The 21,972-nt window shown below is 40.9% G+C and overlaps 1 protein-coding gene and 1 pseudogene across 1 annotated transcript in view; one reads left to right on the top strand and one right to left on the bottom strand.

Annotated features, from left to right (window-relative positions):
- CFAP47 (cilia and flagella associated protein 47) overlaps nucleotides 1-21,972 on the top strand; it is a 299,411-nt gene that overhangs the window by 11,911 nt on the left and 265,528 nt on the right. Inside the window, 4 exon segments of the mRNA XM_060086541.1 lie at nucleotides 1,737-1,965; nucleotides 2,322-2,482; nucleotides 4,736-4,860; nucleotides 7,463-7,698. Coding sequence (XP_059942524.1) covers nucleotides 1,737-1,965; nucleotides 2,322-2,482; nucleotides 4,736-4,860; nucleotides 7,463-7,698 — 751 coding nt within the window.
- Nucleotides 8,451-8,943, bottom strand: LOC132482678 (leucine repeat adapter protein 25-like; annotated as a pseudogene).

Genomic DNA, 21,972 nt, shown 5'->3' with positions numbered 1-21,972 from the left:
CACAGGCTCAGCAGCCATGGCTCACGGGCCCAGCCGCTCCGCAGCATGTGGGATCTTCCCAGACCGGGGCACGAACCCGTGTCCCCTGCGTCGGCAGGCAGACTCTCAACCACTGCGCCACCAGGGAAGCCCAGGACAGCATTTTTTAATGCTATATATCTCAGTTCATTAGCAGAATGTGCAGTCACTATAATGGGTCACCACCAGTATTAAAACAATGAAATTGAAAACATCAGAATGCATCTCACATGGTAAGGGCAAGTGGCGTTTTGTAAAATTTGTTTCGTGTGTGTGTGTGTGTGTGTGTGTGTGTGTTTGTCCTGCATTGTAATGTAAAATGCATTTCTAACTGAAGGTCACAATTTAAAAAACGTTAGAGAAACAGTTGTGAGCCCCGATAGGAGCTTAGGTTCTATTGTAAAGGCAGTGGAATCTCAGGAAGGTTTTAAGATGGGAGTGTCTTGATTAGTTTGCATTTTAGAAAGGTCATGTTGATAGCAGTGTACAAAATTGAGGAGTACAGATGTGGAGTGGATAGCCTGACTAGAAATTCTAATAGTAAAGCAGAAGAGAAATAATGAAGGCCTCATTTAAGGTACAAATTGGGAGTATGGAGGGAGAGAAGTGTGCAGATTGGAGATATGTTATGGAGGTAGATTTGACTACATTTAGTGACTGGTTATAGAAAGGGAAGGTAAGAGGAGGTTCAGGTCTGTGAGAGAAGATCTTGAGTTCTGTTTTGGAATGCTGGAATTGATTTGCTTTGCAGAATCCTGTGGAACCTATTAGATTTACTTATCTTGAGTCCCAGAAAAAAATTTGGTCTAGGTATATTGGTTTGAGAGTCGTCAGTTCATAAGATGTAGATGAAGCATGAAATGTCGAAAATAACTTTGAGAAGGAGGGTAGAGTATAAAAAAAAGTAGGAGAGAAATAGCATTATTCATAGAATTTACAAAATATCCAAGTCTTAGAAGAATGAGAAGGCAGAGTCTAAATAAGTTAGAAGGAAAGCCGTGAAAGTATGGTGTCAAGAAAGCTAAGGGAGGGGAGATGTGGAAAGAGATGGTATCAACCATGCCCAATGTGACAGAGATACACAGAGATACAAAGTTAAGGACTTTGGTGATGGCTGTGAATTGGTCAGTGATCTGTGGTATCTGACAGAGTGAGATTCAAAAGGATTGCATTTATGCCAGAGAGGGATAAATGCGGGATGGAGGGAAGTTGCAACAGTGAATTCAAATTAGTCTGGAAAGTGAAGTTTTATGAGGGAGGATATTCATTTCAGCAAAGAAGTGGAGTTTTGCTGAGATACTTTACTTTGTAGGGAATTGGGTTATTAGGATGGGGATGAAGTTGGCTGTTGGACTTGGGGGAATGGGATGAGAAAAGAATCTCAGAATTCTAGAACTAGAGGTGACCATGTAAATCATTGGTGATATGGAAATATCAGTAAGTGATTTTTGGGGTCAATTCATGCAGTTGTTTTCCATCTTTGTTGTTTCCTGGAGACAATGAATTAGGTTGCACATATGCTATTCTACTTTGCAGATTCAGACAGACAGAAGGATATGACAATCTCTGGCACATATGTGAAAGGAACTGCTCTTAGGCCTTTGAATTTTAATTATTATGTGATTTTATAAAATTTCTGTTTATATAAACATTTAGGAGAAAAATAAAATATATAGAATTCTAATTAAAATATGTATGTATAATTCATTATCTTGTAGAGTGAGTTTGCGAGATCGCCCAGACATATTCTTGAATATCAAAGCTCATGTTGTTGAGCAGATGATTGAATTGTTAAACATGAGTAATGATAAAACGTTGGAAAGCATAAGCTTTGGTCCTGTTTTCTTTGGAATGTCAAAGATTGAACATGCACTTCTATACAATAATAGCCCAGAACCTATAAATTGGGTAGCCATAACGCAAGATGATTCTGTTGGAGAAGAATTGGTAAGTAAGTAGTGTAACTTACTAATAACCAACAAGCTGTTTAATTTTTCTAAATATGTTTTAACATGAAGATAGATATGATTTCATTTCATGCGTCTCCAAGGGTGACCTAAAAAAGTTCAGTAAATTCGGCTGACATTGATAGTAATCTATATCTGTTCTTATCAATTTTTCAATAGTTCTTTTAATTTTATGAGGTGCCTTGATCAAATTGATGTACGTTACTTTTAAAACATACATATTCTCTATATCTAGACTCTGGAATTTCAATAATTATTTTATGACCTCATCTTAAAAGATTTTATTTTGTTTGTGTTTTGCCTGAATACTCTTTTATTTCTGATTTTATATTACAGGGTACAAATGTTCAACAAAGAACAGATGTTGCTTTAAATAATCTAACCTACTTAAGGAAAATAAAGAACATAGATATTACCACATTTATCTCCTATGTTCCTAATGAAGGGAGGTTACAACCTTATCAAAAGATTTTAATTACATTTTGTTTCAGCCCAAAGTAAGCAAAAATTAATTCCATTATGATGTTACTTATTAATGGAAAGTATATTCACCATACATTCATCAGATTGATTTTAATAGTAAAACTTGGTGGGCTTCCCTGGTGGTGCAGTGGTTGAGAATCCGCCCGCCAATACAGGGGACACGGGTTAGAGCCCTGGTCTGGGAAGATCCCACATGCCACAGAGCAGCGAGGCTGCCACAGCTGCTGAGCCTGCGCTCTAGAGACTGTGAGCCACAACTACTGAGCCCGCATGCCACAACTGCTGAAGCCCGCGTGCCTAGAGCCTGTGCTCTGCAACAGGAGAGGCCACCGCAATGTGAAGCCCACGCACCACAATGAAGAGTAGCACCTGCTCACCGCAACCAGGGAAAGCCCGTGCGCAGCAACGAAGACCCAACACAGCCAAAAATAAATAAATAAAATAAATAAATTTATTAAAAAAAACAAACAAACTTGGCAGAAGGCACAAATTGGGTTTTTCTTATTATGGTTCTAAATATTTCTAACATGGTTAATATTATTTACAATATTTAAAAATGTTTCTAAATACTTCATTTTAAATTAAAAATCTCTCCAGACCTTGTGGAAATGAGGTGATGGAATTTTTGGGTTGCTTTGGATTTTGGCCGCAAACCAATCTGTTCAACCAAGACCTTGTTGTCCCTGCAGAAATAGTCAGGTGATGGCCAGGGGCATGCAGTATGTTCTAGATGCCTCCAAAGAGGATGCAGTGCTCCTGCCAGGGCCAAATGCTTACTGAGTATCAGGAATATTAAGCCTATAGCATCTGCTGGGATCAACCACACTTGCTTGCTGAAACTCATACAGATGTTTAGGACTTTTGCCAATGTATATTTTTCCCTGTACTTGGTTTGATTATTTAGTTTGAAAATATATTTGGCAATGCTGTTTTTTTTTTTTTTTTTTTTTTGCGGTACGCAGGCCTCTCACTGTTGTGGCCTCTCCCATTGCGGAGCACAGGCTCCAGACGCGCAGGCTCAGCGGCCACGGCTCACGGGCCCAGCCGCTCCGTGGCATGTGGGATCTTCCCGGACCGGGGCACGAACCTGTGTCCCCTGCATCGGCAGGCGGACTCTCAACCGCTGCGCCACCAGGGAAGCCCTTGGCAATGCTGTTTTAAATATATAGTAGCAATTTCAGCTACACTTGAGAGGTTGCAGTGTGTGACAATAACCGATCCAATTGTCAGTATGTTTACCCTTGTTTGTAAGAAGGCAATGTTTAATGTACTTCTCTCTGTGGCAACAGGGTCACTTGGTGATACCAACTGTCTGATGAAGACTGAGTTGTGGTTTAATTTAAGGAGGGTAGTAAATCAAGTAATTGTTCTATTTGTACCACCTATAATTGCCTTATTAATCATCTCTTCATGCAGGAAACTTCTTTGGTGAATCTGTAAGATTCTGTTTAATACACAATCTTTGAAATTCTAAATATTCTTTTCATGGCAACATGTTCATTTTATTTGAGAGTCTAGCATGAACACATAGGAATAAATATGATTTGTAGTCTTAGTTAAAGATGTTCTCACTATGCTACTTTGTTTCCTATGTAATATTTCACATCAGCCTTTTGTGTGTATGTTTGAGCATCCGCTGCTAAAAAGCTGAGCTCTAGGTAAGGCAAGTAAAGATTGCCAGTGCACAAGCCTGTGATGTAACCCATCTCTGTCTTTGGTCCTACTTCCCTTCTTCTCATCTTTCCTTTGCTTTCCTCCTCTGCCAAGATTTGGCTGTTACCAAATCTTATTCTCCAAATTACTTGCTCTCCTCTAACAAGAATGTGGCTAGCAATATGTGCTTAGTCCATGGGAGGAGACAGGTACGTATGAGAGGTTCGCAGTTTCACCCTGGTGTAAGAAGGACTATTGTAGAGAATTGAACAGAGACCTTAGCTAGCAATGAAGTTTCCCTGGAAAGAAAATCCTTTACATAGAAAGTGGCGTTGGAGGCAAGACCTTGACAACTTAGTATATTTAAGTTCCTCTTATCTTACAAATATCATCATGAAGTCATTTTTTGGATCTTCACATAATATGAGTATGACCTTCTTTTTGGCAAGTCTCAATGTCTTGTGCAGTAATTTTGGAAAATGGATCACAGTTACCTTTTTATTCCTGAATTTCATCTGTTTTTATAGATTTAAGTATTGGGTTGAAATTCCCTTTTGAGAGATAATAAAGTTATCATCTTTGCTTTAGAAATAACTGATTGTGATTTTTTACAGGCGAATCATTAATGGTCAAAAGGATGATCCTTCACACAGGCAAGACTATGCTCTCTTTTTGAGATTTGAGTCTGTAGGAAGTAAAGATGGATTTTTGAGAGATGATAACAATAAAACCATCAAAAGTAAGTACGAAATGAACATTATCATCAAATTTATAGCTGTTTAAATTGTTTAAAAGTTTGGACAGCAATATTTGTAGAGGCAGTTTAATAAAAATATATAATTCTGGACTAGAATAAAAATGCAAACATTTGAGAGACCTTAACACGTCTTATGTGGCACGTTGGGAAAAGTCAGCCTCAGCATCATTTACATGATAATTTTCCAAGTTAGAATTTAGATGATTTTATTATTTTATTTTATTATTTTTTAAAAAAATATTTATTTATTTAGTTAGTTAGTTTTGGCTGCATTGGGTCTTGGTTGCTGCACACGGGCTTCCTCTAGTTGCAGCGGGCGGGGGCTACTCTTCGTTGCTGTGTGCGGGCTTCTCATTGCGGTGGCTTCTCTTGTTGCGGAGCATGGGCTCTAGGCGCACGGGCTTCAGTAGCTGTGGCACATGGGCTCAATAGTTGTGGCTCGCGGGCTCTAGAGTGCAGGCTCAGTAGTTGTGGCACATGGGCTTAGTTGCTCTGCGACTTATGGGATCTTCCCGGACCAGGGCTCGAACCCGTGTCCCCTGCATTGACAGGCAGATTCTTAACCACTGCGCCACCAGGGAAGTCCCAACTTTATTATTTTAAAATAACATTAGATAAACATGATGATGTAGAGTTAAGGGAATAAAAAAAGAAAAAAAAACCTGCCTTCTTTTCTTTGTAAGCCTAGGTTTTCTCTTAGAGATTAATATGGGAACAAATGACCTATTTTATCTTTACCAAACCTTTTGCTATCTTAGAATCTATATAAAGTGACAGTCACTTAATTTACTAGTCACCCTATTTACTAGAGCTCTAGTAAATAGAGTGTAATATCCTGCTATAGGATATTGATAAGTGCATGTGCTTTGCAGGCCACACATAAAGATGCAAGGCACTTTTTACATTTTTGGGTAATGTTGGATGCGTTGCAGTGAGGAAAATGGAATTGGACTTCAGTTTAGCAAGAAAGATCAAAGAGAAAAATATAGGCAGATGAGAGATGAAATCCAGAAAGATGAGCCATGGCAAGTCAAGAGTCTAGAAGATTTACATGTTGGTACAAGTGATGTCATTGAGCAGAGTTGAACTGTGTTCCTAGGGCAGAAATTGATTGCTCTGTTACTGTTTATGCCGTGGTTGGTGATATGGAGCTCTGTCTGCTGATCATAGACAGAACATTTATTCTAGGCTTGCAAGTTAATCTAGTTTTCACTGGCTAGAGATACAGATGCTAGGTTTTGCTTAGAGTCTAGGATTGGCTAGTAAGACCAAGAGTGAAGAAATATCAACTCTGTCTATGGGATTCTAGTTACATTGCTTTCTCTGAAAAACAGTTCTTTCACTCAATTAGAGCTCACAATTCATAGGTACTAGCTTCTTTCTAGTATCTCCAAAACTTCATATTTATGTTATTGCTCAGCTTATATTCCACCATCCATTATTTTAATCACCTTTTCCCAAGTATATGTAAATCTCTTGGCTCAACTCCCATTTTGGCTGAGTGGAAAACCTCTAATCTGCTTAAATTCAACTCTTAGCATACTCTAGCGCTGCACCTGGGAAGCTAGTTGTGCTGGCGAAAAACACAAAACCAGGCTGTGAGGTTTCACTTTATATCTATAACCACTAATCCCAACCGAGTCCTGGTGTTCGCCATTCCTGCTGTGTTCCTGTGTGCATTCACTTTCTTTCGATTTGAGATTAGTATCACACAGCTTCTCTTCTCCCCTCAAAACTCCAATCCTTCTTCCTTCATCTTCACTCTAAGGTTACAAATATATTAAGTGACCTATTAAGGCATTTCCACTTGGATGTCTACTAGACATCTCAAACTTAACATGTCCAAAAAAAGAACTATTGGTTTCCCTATAACCTATATCTCCTGAAGTCTTTCCTGTCTCAAGAAATGGAAATTCCATCACTTCAGTTGCTTATGCCAAAAACCTTAGCATTATCATTATCGTGTTCAATCTCCTATTCTACATGCAATCCGTCAGCAAATTTTGTTAACTGGACCCTCAAAAGTATATCTTAGGTCTGATCATTTCTCACCATTCTTCTACTGCTCTTCTGCAGCCATACTTCGTTCCTGTGGGGTTTTTTTGAGCATGCCAAGCCATTCCTACCTTAGAGTCTCTGTACTTGCTGTTTTCTCTGTTTAGAATACACTTTTTTTCTGTTTTTTTCACATGATTTGCTTCCAGAGTCCCTTATATCTTTGCTCACACGTCTCCCTATCAGAGAGGCCTTTGGGGACTTCCCCATGTAAATGAGCAGCCCCAAGACATTGTACGCTGTCTTACTCTACCTTATCTATTTATTGTATTCTCAGTGTCACCTCACTAGAATGTAAAACCCATGAGAGCAAGGACATTGTCTATTTTATTCACTGCTGTACCCCCAAGGCCTAGAAAAGTCCCTGGCACAAAGAAGGCCCTGGCACTCAATAACTTTATTGAATGAAAGATTGAATGAGCTACCCATGTCTCATCAAGTCTTTCAGATGACACTATTTGGACTGAGCAAATATATTCTGGCGTCCCAAAACACTTTTAATGTTAAAAAGCTATTATTGCTTTTACAGGTGATCGATTTCAGAAAGTAGAATTAGCCCTAACAGGCTCAGGACTTCCTGTCTTATTACAGTTTGATCCAGGAAGGGTCCTTAATTTTGCACCTTGTTTCATGGGTGGACATTCAGAGATTCAGTGTATTATGCAAAATCGATCCAAATCACTTCCTGTGATGTACCGCTTTAAAAAAACTGCACATTTTAAAATTGATCCTCAAAAGGGCAAGATAGATGAAGGATATATGCAGGTAAGATAATCATTCTGTGCTTTCACATGCTTCAAATATTTTAAGGTTGGCTAAAAAGCCATGCAGAGGATTAAAAGCTACATTTGTTGTACCAGTGTTTATAAATTTTATCTCTTTTGTGACCTAGTTATGAATACTTTTGTATTGGTACCTATACAATACCCATAATTATTTGTTAAGTGTCTTTCATATGCCAGGAAAAGCATTTGACACTGTAGGGAACGTAAAGTACAAAACATAGTTGCTGCTTCTAAGGAATTTTTTTTTTTTTCTGAGAGAATATTTATTTACCTATGTGCCCAGAAGGTTGGCCCCTAAACTTAAATATCCAGCATGGAGCTTTGGCCCTCCCACACGAGGGTAGATGCAGGAATGGGTCCTGGAGCCCTTGTCTAGGGCAGTAGAACCCAGGGACCAGAGATGGGATGCACCTGAGCCAGCGGCTGCTGATAGCAGCAAAAGGTGAAAAGGGGGTGGGAACCAGGAACTCATCCCAACCGCAGAGCTGCCGAAGGTTGTTCAAGCTTGGGTGCACACATGTGGGAGAAGTGGAGGTCCAGTGCCATGTGCAGAGGCTGGAACCCAGGTGTCCGCCCCAGTGCCAGCTAACTCAAGACAGGAGAGAGGGGGTGGTGGCAGTTTTGCCACCAAGAGGCCCAGGTCTTACACTCCTGTGAGGTGAGGTGGTGGGGGGAAAGCGGGCACTATAGTCTGAGTACTTGCTGAGGGATGCATCCCCCAAGGCCAGCTCTTCAGAGGCTGGTGTGGAAGGCGCCCTGCAACCACTGGTCATGGGCATAGTGCGTCTGGGGCACAGTGAAGGGTGGCGGGTTGAGGGGCAGGCTGGTATCAGGAGGCTCGTCGTCATCAGATAGGCCAGTGTCGGGTGGGTAGGAGCTGAGCGCAGCGAGGACCAATCTTGTCACAGGTGCTTGCAATAGTTCAGGATTGACTCGTACAGCGCCCCCAGCTGGCACAGCAGGGACGCGTCCGCCCACCGCCGCCTACGGCAGCGCGGCAGGCGGGGTCAAGGTGGGCGGCGTACAGGGGCTGGTCCCGGACGCCGGAGGCTTGGGCCCGCTGGTTGCGGCTGCGGCTGCGGCTGCGTGGGCTGTGGATGCGCCCCAGCTCCGGCCACGAGCCCCGCGCGGTGAGCGAACCTATGAGGCCGCGCGGTAGCGGCGGGAGCCCGGCCCGGACGCAGCCCGCGCCGACCGGCGCCTCGGCCAGGAGCAGCCCGTTCATGGCCCGGCGGATAACTTCTATGCCGCCTCCTTCCCGCCAACGCTCCGCCAGGTAAGAATTTTTTAATGCATTAGGAAGTGTAAGACATACAAACAGGTACGGTTCAAGAAGAATGCAAGGTATCTTAAAACAGATCTGTAACAAGGTGATATAGAAACTCCAGCCAGGTAGAAAGGTCTTCCATCATAGTAACATATGAGCCAGACCTTGAAGGTTCAGTAGAATTTTCTAATTGGAAACAGATGATACTTAATTGACCGAGGCCTTGTACTGCTGGTGCAGAGCAGAAAAGTTGAATGATGAAGCACACCTGTGAGCACCAGGACAGCTTGTGGATGTCAGAGTCTGCTTTGCTCTTTCTCGCTACTCAGACAGCTCTTTCCCAGATCCTCTAAACCAGGGGTTGGCCGACTATGGTCCACAGGCGGCCTGCCGCCTGTTTTCTTTTTGTTGTTGTTGTTGTTTGTTTGTTTTAAGTAAACTGCTATTGGAACGTAGCCCCTCTTATTTGTTGCCTATTGTCTATAGATGTTTTAATGCTACAAGGGCAGAGTTGAATAGTTGTGAGAGTTGTATGGTTTCATAAAACCTAAAATATTTACTCTCTGGTAATTAACAGAAGAAGTTTGCTGAGCCTTGCTCTAAACAGTAGCAAACATGAGTGCCTTCAGTTTCACCTCAGGTTCTTATGTTATCACCTTTCCTCCAGTGCATAGTGATATGTTTCATAAAGTTATTGATGGAAGCTTTCTCCCAGTTGCAGTTAAGAACTGCTGTATACATGTTTAAATGCATGCAGTTCATATGTATAACTCTTCCTGCTTCATTAGAATGACACTCCTCCCACAGTTTTAATAGAGCTAATTAGTCTTCACAGAATAACAAGCGTTAACCACATTATGCAAAACGCTTTCTTTTTAATGGTTTCTTAGACTTTAGTCTAAGTCTCTTAATCCTACCAGCATAATTCATTTTCTCCAGTAACCTGCATATCTTTCAAAACATAGCCGATTTTCTCTGATCAGAGAAACTGACAAGGATCACAGGAATTTGGTCAATTTCCCTTAGCAGTCAGCTCCAAGTGTTAAAAGACTTTGAAAGACACCGATTACCAATTTCCTGCAGAAGCTCTTCACACCAGGATAAGAGAGTGGAGGTGGAAGTTGAGAAAGAAAGTGGTGAGAGGAGCAAAATGAGTGGAAGACTGAAAATAGCAGTGCTACAGAAAAGATGGGAAATAATAGCACAAAGGAAACACAGGCTAAGGTGAATTTATAATGTGGAAGGATATGTCCTGCATCCTTTGTGATGCTTTACTTTTGCGAGCTAAAATGTTTCAGAACCTATTGTGGCATCCAACCTCAATTGAATTAGCATTATCTTAAGAAAGGGCTAAGTACCCAGGAAACAAGAGAAAATTTACAGCATGAAATATATAGTGGAAAATGATAGCAATAGGATGTTTTTTAATATATGGTAGGCATAAAATTAGTAACAGTAGATTAGGGATGGGCTGTTCCTAGTGGTTATGTTGAGAAAATATGCAGGATGGCCAACAATTTAAGTGGACATGATATGAAAAGTTTAATTCAGTTTGACTGTAGAGGGCGAGTCTGAGTGTTTAGAGAAGATACATGGGTGACAGCTGATAAATATGTGGCTGAGCAGATAATGAATCACTGTTGAGAAAGGAACATTTAAAGAGGGTATAATAAAGGGTCTTTCCTTTCATTATTAAATGAAAATTGTTCTGTTCACAAAGGTTTTTAATTTCTATAATGCAAGACAGACCTGAAGTATATTTGCCACTTAAATTTAGGTCAGCATATAATCTTCCGGGCATAAAAAGAAATATATACTTTTGTGCATCTCTGAAACCAATTTGGGACTTTTACATTGAGAGGGGCTCCTGGGAACACCCTATGCTGTATAAAATTTTCAAACTCAAAAAAGAACCCCATAAGGGACTTCCCTGGTGGTCCAGTGGTTAAGAGTCTGTGCTTCCACTGCAGGGGACATGGGTTCAATCCCTGGTCGGGGAACTAAGATATCCTGCATGCTGCGTGGCTTGGCCCAAAAAACCCCAAAAAACCCCCATAGCTGATAGTTAATTTCTTAACATAATTTTTAGCCCTCTACGTTTCTGGATTTCTCGAGCACTTTTAAGTTTCAAATTACTAAAAAGTGAATGTAGGAAATGTGGGGGACACTGGAGAACTATGACTTCCACAGGCTGGTCAAATAGCCTTTGAATATTTGGAAGTGTGGTAAGATTATTCTTTTCTTTTAATACCAGCTATATTGGAGCATAATTCACACACCATAAAATTTACACATTTAAAGTATACAATTCAGTGGTAATTAGTATATTCACAGAATTGTGTGGCTATCAGCACGAATTCCACAACATTCTCATCACCCCAAAAAGAAACACAATGTCCATTAGTGGTCACTCCCCTTGCTCCCCATTTCTCAGCCCCTGGTAACCACTAATCTATTTTCTATCCCTCTAAATTCCCCTGTTCTTGACATGGCATATAAATACAATCATATAATATGTGGACTTTGGTTTCTTTGATTTAGCGTAATATCTTCAATATTCGTCAATGTTGAAATAGGTATCATTACCTCATTCCTTTTTATGGCCAAATTATATTCCATGGTATGGCTATACTACCTTTTGTTTATCCGTTCATCAGTTGATGGCCATTTGCATTTGTTCCACTTTTTGGCTGTTGTGAAGAATGCTGCTATAAACATTCATGTAGAAGTTTTTGTATGGGTAAGGTTTCTTATGTATGTATGTATGTAGTTTTTACTATAGGAAAAGTATGTAATAAAACATAAGGAAACTAGAACTTCTAATACAGATCAAGGTGCTCTGAAGGGATGTGGCAGTAAATATCTAGATTATAATTGCCCCACACTTCCCCAATCTTATCCTCAACATTTTTTTTTCTGTCCTCAGCTTTATTGAGGTATAATTGACAAATAGGAATTGTATATATTTAAGGTGTACAACTGTTTGGATATATGTGTACATTGTGTAATGATCACCACAATCAAGCTAACTAACATATTCATCACCTCACATTGTTACAGTTTGTTTTTACCCTCTTACCAAACTGCAGGTATACAATATAGTATTGTTAACTATAGTCATCATGCTATACATTAGATCTCCAAAATTTACTCATCTTGAGTAACTGAAACTTTGTACTCTTTTGACCAACATCTCCCAATTTCCGCCCCCTCCCTGCCCCGGCAGCCACCATTCTACTCTCTCCTTCTATGAGTTTGACTATTTTAGATTCCACGTATATGCCACATATAAGATTCATGAACTATTTGTCTTTCTGTGTCTGGCTTGTTTCACTCAGCATAATGTCCCCCAGGTTCATCCATGTTGTCACAAATGGCAGGATTTCCTTCTTTTTTAAGGCGGAATAATATTCCATTGTGTGTGTACTATATTATTTGTATTTATTAATTGGTGAACATTGAGATTGTTTTTGACTCTTGGCTATGGCAAATAATGCTGCAATGAACATGGGAATGCAGATATATCTTGGAGATACTGATTTCATTTCCTTTGGTTATATACTCAGAAGGGGGATTGCTGGGTCATAAGGTAGTTATATTTCTAATTTTTTGAGGAGCCTTCATAATATTTTCCCTAATTGCTGTATCAGTTTACATTCCCAACAACAGCAAATAAGAGGTTCCCTTTTCTCCATAACCTCACCAACCTTTGCTATCTTATTTTTTCAATAAATGACCATTTCAACAGGTGTGAAGTAATAGTTCATTGAGGTTTTGATTTGCATTTCCCTGATGCTTAGTGACGTTGAGCACCTTTTCATATACTGTTTGTCATTCATATGTCTTTTTTTTTTTTTTTGCGATACGCGGGCCTCTCACCGTTGTGGCCTCTCCCGCCACGGAGCACAGGCTCCGGACACGCAGGCTCAGCGGCCATGGCTCAGGGGCCCAGCCGCTCCGCGGCATGTGGGATCTTCCCAGACCGGGACACGAACCCGTGTCCCCTGCATCGGCAGGCGGACTCCCAACCACTGTGCCACCAGGGAAGCCCCTCATATGTCTTTTTCAGAGAAATGTCTATTCAGGTCCTCTGCCGACTTTTTTTTTTTAGTAGATTTATTTTTTTTAAATCTTTTTTTTATTTTTTTATTTTTTTAATTTTTTTTTATTTTACAAATTTAATCAGTTATACATATACATATGTTCCCATATCCCCTCCCTTTTGCGTCTCCCTCCCACCCTCCCTATCCCACCCCTCCAGGCGGTCACAAAGAACCGAGCTGATCTCCCTGTGCTATGCGGCTACTTCCCACTAGCTATCTACCTTACGTTTGGTAGTGTATATATGTCCATGCCGCTCTTTCACTTTGTCACAGCTTACCCTTCCCCCTCCCCATATCCTCAAGTCCATGTTCTAGTAGGTCTGTGTCTTTATTCCTGTCTTACCCCTATGTTCTTGATGACATTTTTTTCTTAAATTCCATATATATGTGTCAGCATACAGTATTTGTCTTTCTCTTTCTGACTTACTTCACTCTGTATGACAGACTCTAGGTCCATCCACCTCATTACAAATAGCTCAATTTCATTTCTTTTTATGGCTGAGTAATATTCCATTGTATATATGTGCCACATCTTCTTTATCCATTCATGTGTCGATAGACACTTAGGTTGCTTCCATGTCCTAGCTATTGTAAACAGAGCTGCAATGAACATTGTGGTCCATGGCTCTTTTTGAATTATGGTTTTCTCAGGGTATATGCCCAGTAGCGGGATTGCTGGGTCATATGGTAGTTCTATTTGTAGTTTTTTAAGGAACCTCCATACTGTTCTCCATAGTGGCTGTATCAATTTACATTCCCACCAACAGTGCAAGAGGATTCCCTTTTCTCCACACCCTCTCCAGCATTTATTGTTTCTATATTTTTTGATGATGGCCATTCTGACCAGAGTGAGGTGATACCTCAATGTAGTTTTGATTTGCGTTTCTCTAATGATTAGTGATGTTGAGCATCCTTTCATGTGTTTGTTGGCAATCTGTATATCTTCTTTGGAGAAATGTCTATTTAGGTCCTCTGCCCATTTTTGGATTGGGTTGTTTGTTTTTTTGATATTGAACTGCATGAGCTGCTTGTAAATTTTGGAGATTAATCCTTTCTCAGTTGCTTCATTTGCAAATATTTGCTCCCATTCTGAGGGTTGTCTTTTTGTCTTATTTATGGTTTCCTTTGCTGTGCAAAATCTTTTAATTTTCATTAGGTCCCATTTGTTTATTTTTGTTTTTATTTCCATTTCTCTAGGAGGTGGGTCAAAAAGGATCTTGCTGTGATTTATGTCATAGAGTGTTCTGCCTACGTTTTCCTCTAAGAGTTTGATAGTGTCTTGCCTTACATTTAGGTCTCTAATCCATTTTGAGTTTATTTTTGTGTATGGTGTTAGGGAGTGTTCTAATTTCGTTCTTTTACATGTAGCTGTCCAGTTTTCCCAGCACCACTTATTGAAGAGGCTGTCTTTTCTCCACTGTATATTCTTGCCTCCTTTATCAAAGATAAGGTGAGCATATGTGCATGGGTTTATCTCTGGGTTTTCTATCCTGTTCCATTGATCTGTATTTCTGTTTTTGTGCCAGTAACATACTGTCTTGATTACTGTAGCTTTGTAGTATAGTCTGAAGTCAGGGAGCCTGATTCCTCCAGCTCTGTTTTTCTTTATCAGGATTGCTTTGGCTATTCGGGGTCTTTTGTATTTCCATACAAATTGTGAAATTTTTTGTTCTAGTTCTGTGAAAAATGCCAGTGGTAGTTTGATAGGGATTGCATTGAATTTGTAGATTGCCTTGGGTAGTATAGTCATTTTCACAGTGTTGATTCTTCCAATCCAAGAACATGGTATATCGCTCCATCTATTTGTATCATATTTAATTTCTTTCATCAGTGTCTTACAGTTTTCTGCATAAAGGTCTTTTTTCTCCTGAGGTAGGTTTATTCCTAAGTATTTTAGACTTTTTGTTGCAATGGTAAATGGGAATGTTTCCCTAATTTCTCTTTCAGATTTTTCATCATTAGTGTATAGGAATGCAGAGATTTCTGTGCATTAATTTTGTATCCTGCTACTTTACCAACTTCATTGATTAGCTCTAGTAGTTTTCTGGTAGTATCTTTAGGATTCTTTATGTATAGTATCAGGTCATCTGCAGAGAGTGACAGCTTCTTCTTTTCCAATTTTGATTCCTTTTATTTCTTCTTCTTCTCTGATTGCTGTGGCTAAAACTTCCAAAACAGTGTTGAATAATAGTGGTGAGGGTGGGCAACCTTGTCTTGTTCCTTATCTTGGTGGAAATGGTTTCAGGTTTTCACCATTGAGGACGAGGTTGGCTGTGGGTTTGTCATATATGGCCTTTATTATGTTGAGATAATTCCCTCTATGCCTACTTTCTGGAGGGTTTTTATCATAAATGGGTGTTGAATTTTGTCGAAAGCTTTCTCTGCATCTATTGAGATGATCATATGTTTTTTGTTCCTCAATTTGTTAATATGGTGTATCACATTGATTGGTTTGCGTATTTGAAGAATCCGTGCATTCCTGGAATAAGCCCCACTTGATCATGGTGCATGATCCTTTTAATGTGCTGTTGCATTCCGTTTGCTAGTATTTTTTTGAGGTTTTTTGCATTTATGTTCATCAGTGATATTGGCCTGTTGTTTTCTTTCTTTGTGACATCTTTGTCTGGTTTTGGTATCAGGGTTATGGTGGCCTTGTAGAATGAGTTTGGGAGTGTTCCTCCCTCTGCTATATTTTGGAAGAGTTTGGGAAGCATAGGCGTTAGCTCTTCTCTAAATGTTTGATAGAATTTGCCTGTGAAGCAGTCTGGTTTTGGGCTTTTGTTTGTTGGAAGATTTTTAATCACAGTTTCAACTTCTGTGCTTGTGATTGGTCTGTTGGTGTTAAAGTCCCCTACTATGCTTGTGTTACTTTCAATTTCCCCTTTTGTGCCTGTTAGTATTTGCCTTATGTATTGCTGTTCTCCTATGTTGGGTGCATAAATATTTACAGTTGTTATATCTTCTTTGATTGATTCCTTTATCATTATGAAGTGTCCTTCTTTGTCTCTTGTAATAGTCTTTATTTTAAAGTCTATTTTGTCTGATATGAGAATTGCTACTCCAGTTTTCTTTTGATTTCCATTTGCATGGAGTATCTTTTTCCATCCCCTCACTTTCAGGCTGTATGTGTTCCTAGGTCTGAAGTGGATCTCTTGTAGACAGCATATGTACGGGTCTTTTTTTTGTATCCCTTCAGCCAGTCTGTGTCTTTTGGTTGGAGCATTTAATCCATTTACATTTAAGGTAATTATCGATATGTATGTTCCAGTTACTATTTTCTTAATTGTTTGGAGTTTGTTATTGTAGGTCTTTTCCTTCTCTTGTGTTTCCTGCCTAGAGAAGTTCCTTTAGCATTTGTTATAAAGCTGGTTTGGTGGTGCTGAATTCTCTTAGCTTTTGTTTGTCTGTAAAGGTTTTAATTTCTCTGTCGAATCTGAATGAGATCCTTGCTGGGTAGAGTAATCTTGGTTGTAGGTTTTTTCCCTTTCATCACTTTAAATATGTCCTGCCAGTCCCTTCTGGCTTGCAGAATTTCTGCTGAAAGATCAGCTGTTAGCCTTATGGGGATTCCCTTGTATGTTATTTGTTGTTTTTCCCTTGCTGCTTTTAATATGTTTTCTTTGTATTTAATTTTTGATAGTTTTATTAATGTGTCTTGTCATGTTTCTCCTTGGATATATCCTATATGGGACTCTCTGCACTTCCTCTACTTGATGAACTATTTCCTTTCCCATATTAGGGAAGTTTTCAACTATAATCTCTTCAAATTCCCTTACTTTTTCTCTTCTTCTTCTGGGACCCGTATAATTTGAATGTTGGTGCATTTAATGTTGTCCCAGAGGTCTCTGTGACTCTTCTCAATTCTTTTCACTCTTTTTTCTTTATTCTGCTCTGTGGTAGTTATTTTCACTATTTTATTTTCTAGGTCACTTATCTGTTCTTCTGCCTCAGTTATTCTGCTATTGATTCCTTCTAGAGAATTTTTAATTTCATTTATTGTGTTGTTCATCATTGTTTGCTCTTTAGTTCTTCTATTTCCTTGTTAAACGTTTCTTGTATTTTCTCCATTCTATTTCCAAGATTTTGGATCATGTTTACGCTCATTACTCTGCATTCTTTTTCAGGTAGACTGCCTATTTCCTCTTCATTTGTTAGGTCTGGTGGGTTTTTACCTTGCTCCTTCATCTGCTGTGTGTTTCCTTGTCTTCTCATTTTGCTTCACTTACTATTTTTGGGGTCTCCTTTTTGCAGGCTGCAGGTTCGTAGTTCCCGTTGTTTTTGGTGTCTATCCCCAGTGGGTAAGGTTGGTTCAGTGGGTTGTGTAAGCTTCCTGGTGGAGGGGACTAATACCTGTGTTCTGGTAGATGAGGCTGGATCTTGTCTTCCTGGTGGGCAGGTCTGTGTCTGGTGGTATGTTTTGGGGTGTCTGTCACCTTATGATTTTAGGCAGCCTCTCTGCTAGTGGGTGGGGTTGTGTTCCTGTCTTGCTAATTGTTTGGCATAGGGTGTCCAGCACTGTAGCTTGCTGGTCATTGAATGCAGCTGGGTCTTGGTGTTGAGATGGAGATCTCTGGGAGATTTTTTCTGTTTGATATTACGTGGAGCTGGTGGACCATGTCCAGCTGGTGGGACTGGTGTTTGATATTACCATTGCCCTGGTGGACCAATGTCCTGAACTTGGCTCTCCCACCTCAGGCACAGGCCTGATACCTGGCCAGAATACCAAGATACTGTCAGCCACATGGCTCAGAATAAAAGGGAGGAGAAAAAGAAAGAACAAAAAATTTTTAAAAATAAAATTTAATAAAGTTATTAAAATAAAAAAGTAATTATTAAAAATAAGAAAATTAAAGAGTAATAAAAAGAAAGAAGAGAGCAACCAAACCAAAAAACAAATCCACCAATGATAAGAAGTGCTCAAAGCTATATTAAAAAAAGAAAAACAAAACGGGCAGACAGAACCCTAGGAGAAATGGTAAAAGCAAAGTTATACAGACAAAATTACTCACAGAAGCATACACATACACACTCACAAAAATAGAAAAAGGAAAAATATATATATATTGTTGCTCCCAAAATTCCCCGCCTCAATTTGGGGTGATTCATTGTCTATTCACGTATTCCACAGGTGCCGGGTACATCAAGTTGATTGTGGGGATTTAATCCGCTGCCCCTGAGGCTGCTGGGAGAAATTTCCCTTTCTCTTCTTTGCTCTCACAGCTCCCGGGGCTCAGCTTTGGATTGAGCCCCGCCTTTGCGTGTAGGTCGTGCGAGGGTGTCTGTTTCTGCCCAGACAGGACGGGGTTAAAGGAGCAGCTGCTGTGGGGGCTCTGGCTCACTCAGGCCGGGGGGAGGGAGGGGTGCGGAGTGCGGGGCGAGCCTCCGGCGGCAGAGGCCGCCATGACGTTGCACCAGCCTGAGGCGCGCCGTGTGTTCTCTCGGGTAAGTTTTCCCTGGATTACGGGACCCTGGCAGTGGCGGGCTGCCCAGGCTCCCGGGAGGGGAGGTGTGGAGAGTGACCTGTGCTCGCACACAGGCTTCTTGGTGGTGGCAGCATCGGCCTTAGCGGCTCGCGCCCGTCTCTGGAACTCCTTTAAACAGCTCTCTTAATCCCCTCTCCTCGCGCACCAGGAAACAAAGAGGGAAGAAAAAGTCTCTTGCCTCTTCGGCAGGTCCAGACTTTTTCCCGGACTCCCTCCCGGCTAGCTGTGGCGCACTAGCCCCCTTCAGGCTGTGTTCATGCCACTAGTCCTCTCCCTGCTCTCTGACTGAAGCCCGAGCCTCAGCTCCCAGCCCCACCCGCCCGGCGGGTGAGCAGACAAGCCTCTAGGGCTGGTGAGTGCCGGTCGGCACCGATCCTCTGTGCGGGAATCTCTCCACTTTCCCCTCCGCACCCCTGTTGCTGCGCTCTCCTCGTGGCCCCTAAGCTCCCCCCCTCCGCCACCCGCAGTCTCCGCCCGTGAAGGGGCTTCCTAGTGTGTGGAAACCTTTCCTCCTTCACAGCTCCCTCCCACTGGTGCAGGTCTGGTCCCTATTCTTTTGTCCCTGTTTTTTTCTTTTTTCTTTTACTCTACCCAGGTACAGGGGAGTTTCTTGCCTTTTGGGAGGTCTGAGGTCTTCTGCCAGCGTTCAGTAGGTGTTCTGTAGGAGCAGTTCCACGTGTAGATGTATTTCTGATGTATTTGTGGGGCAGAAGGTGATCTCCGCGTCTTACTCTTCCACCATCTTGAAGGTCTGTCCAGTAGTAGATTTTTATAGGAAGACCTTAAGCCATCAATGTCCAGAGGTCTGTCTCATGCTGAGGTTGGCCATCCTTATGCAGTAGGAGATGGCTTATGAAACTGTGGTCTTGTACCAGGACTCACCACTACCGAGGCACACTGCAGGTGCAGCGGCGACGCGGAGCGGCTCACTCCATGCCCGCCACCATGTTTCCACTGCACCTGCCCATTTTTTAACCAGATTATTAGTTTGCTTTTGATTTGTACGAATTCCTTATATATTTTGCATATTAACCCTATATCAGTTAGATGGTTCACAAGTATTTTTCCCATTCTGTAGGATGTCTCTTCACTATGTTGACTGTTTCTTTTGCTGAACAGAAGGTTTTTAGTTTGATGCAGTCTTGTCTATTTTTTACTTTTGTTGTATGTGCTTTTGAAGTCTAATCCAAAAACTTCTTCCCAAGACCGAATGTGATGTTATATGGCAGAGGAGTTTTACATAGTTGTACATAGTGTGAATAATCCTTTGTATGTGTTGCTGAATTCAATTTGATAATATTTGGTAGAGTTTTGCATATATATTCATAAAGGACATTAGTCTGTAGTCCTCTTGAATGTCTTGTGTATTGGCTGTAACTTCCTACTTCTTTGAGTGTCCAGTAATTTTTTGTTGAAAACTCAGCATTTTAAATAATATAATTTGACAACTCTGGAAATCAGATCTCCCACAGGAGTTTTTTTTTTTTTTTTTTTTTGCAGTACGCGGGCCTCTCACTGTTGTGGCCTCTCCCTCTCACTGCTGTGGCTTCTCCCGTTGCGGAGCACAGGCTCCGGAGGCACAGGCTCAGCCTCAGCGGCCATGGCTCACAAGCCCAGCCGCTCCGCGGCATGTGGGATCTTCCCAGACCGGGGCACGAGCCCGTGTCCCCTGCATCGGCAGGCGGACTCTCAAGCACTGCGCCACCAGGGAAGCCCTCCCACAGGAGTTTTGCTCTTTGTTGTTGTTGTTTTATTTGTTTAGTGACTTTCTAGGCTAATTCTGTAAAGGTTGTTTTCTTTGCTGTGTGCAGACAATCAAGTGTTGCTCAGTTAATTTAGTGGTCAGCTAATGATTGGGCAGAGACTCCCTTAAATTCCTTGATTCCATATGTCTCACAGCCTTTGCTGAGTACCTCTGTATAAATGTGTTGGGTGGGCCATGACTTCAGTGTTCTACCAGGTAGTTTACAACTCTTTCTGGCTTCAAGTCCTCCTTGTACAGAGTCCCAACGTCAGCCAGAGGTGCCAGATTAGATACTTCTCAAATCTTTCCTGGGGATATACACTCTCTTGCACATGTGTGTGGCAATCGAGATTGCCAGGAATATGTCAGAGCTTTTCTAATACCCTCTGAACATTTTTGGCTTTGTTTGTTTATCCTCTTATTTCTTATTAGCCTTAAATGCTAATGCTATCTCAGGTCGTTGTGACGTCCAACAATTGCAGCTGATTCTTTTTCAAGGGGAGGGTGGCAAAACCCTAGGGAGAGAGTTGTTCACACAGAGTGAGCTCTGAATCAGGTCAGTTAAAGCCATGCTCTCAAACTAGGCTTTTCAGCTAGCTTTCAGACAGAACACATATGAGCACTTCTCTGGGGATGGGGTTTTTGGAGAGTTTTAGACCGATTCTCCCTCGATGGCTGCTAGGCTCATCATTTTCACAGTTACCATAGTTGCAAGGCTGTTGTTTTTCAAGGAGAGCACGAAGCTGGAATAAGAGGATGTGATTACAGTAGGTAAAAATGCCACAAAGCCTGTTACTTGTTTAGAATTCAGCCATTTAAAAAAAAAAATACTCTGGACTTTTGCAATATTTTAGGTAATTTTCAAGTATACGAGAAGTTGATTTTGACAGTTTTCCTAGTGTTCTCTTTCCGTTTGTGGATGAGTAACTATTTGGAGGTCTTTAATCTGCCGTTCTGGGAGTGCTTCGGTACCATTAATCTTAATTTTTTCTTAGATAATTTTCCAATAATGTGTATCTTGAAGGTTTGTCAATGCTGTATATGATATTTCTAAAGACTTTCATATCACCATGATAAATTAGCTTTCCTTAAAGATTTGTAAGCAATATTTTTTTATTTGCTTTTTATTTTGTACTAACAGTACAATAGTTTTTCTTAATCCATTTGGGCTGCTGTAAGAAAATACCATAGACTGCACAATTTATAAACAACAGAAATTTATTTCTAACAGTTCTAGAGGCTGGACGTCCCAGATTGGGGTGCCAGCATGGTCAGGTGTGGGCCCTCTTCCTGGTCACAGACTTCTTGTGGTATCCTCACATGGTGGAAGGGGCTAGGGAGCTCTGTGGACCCTCTTTAACAAGGGCTCTGATCTCCTAATTCTATCCTATAGGGCAGCGGTCGCCAACCTTTTTGGTACCAGGGACCGGTTTCGTGGAATATAATTTTTCCACGGATCGGGGCGGGGGGGATGGTTTCGGGATGATTCAAGCGCATTACATTTATTGTGCACTTTATTTCTATTATTATGTTGTAATATATAATGAAATAATTATACAACTTACCATAATGCAGAATCAGTGGGAGCCCTGAGCTTGTTTTTACTTGCCACTCACTGATAGGTTGTTTTTTTTTTTTTTTTTTTTACGGTACGCAG

Source organism: Mesoplodon densirostris, chromosome X (genome assembly GCF_025265405.1).
Source record: "Mesoplodon densirostris isolate mMesDen1 chromosome X, mMesDen1 primary haplotype, whole genome shotgun sequence".
Lineage (NCBI taxonomy): Eukaryota > Metazoa > Chordata > Mammalia > Artiodactyla > Ziphiidae > Mesoplodon > Mesoplodon densirostris.
The sequence above is the reverse complement of the archived record's forward strand: the minus strand, read 5'-3'. Positions and strand labels throughout refer to the sequence as shown.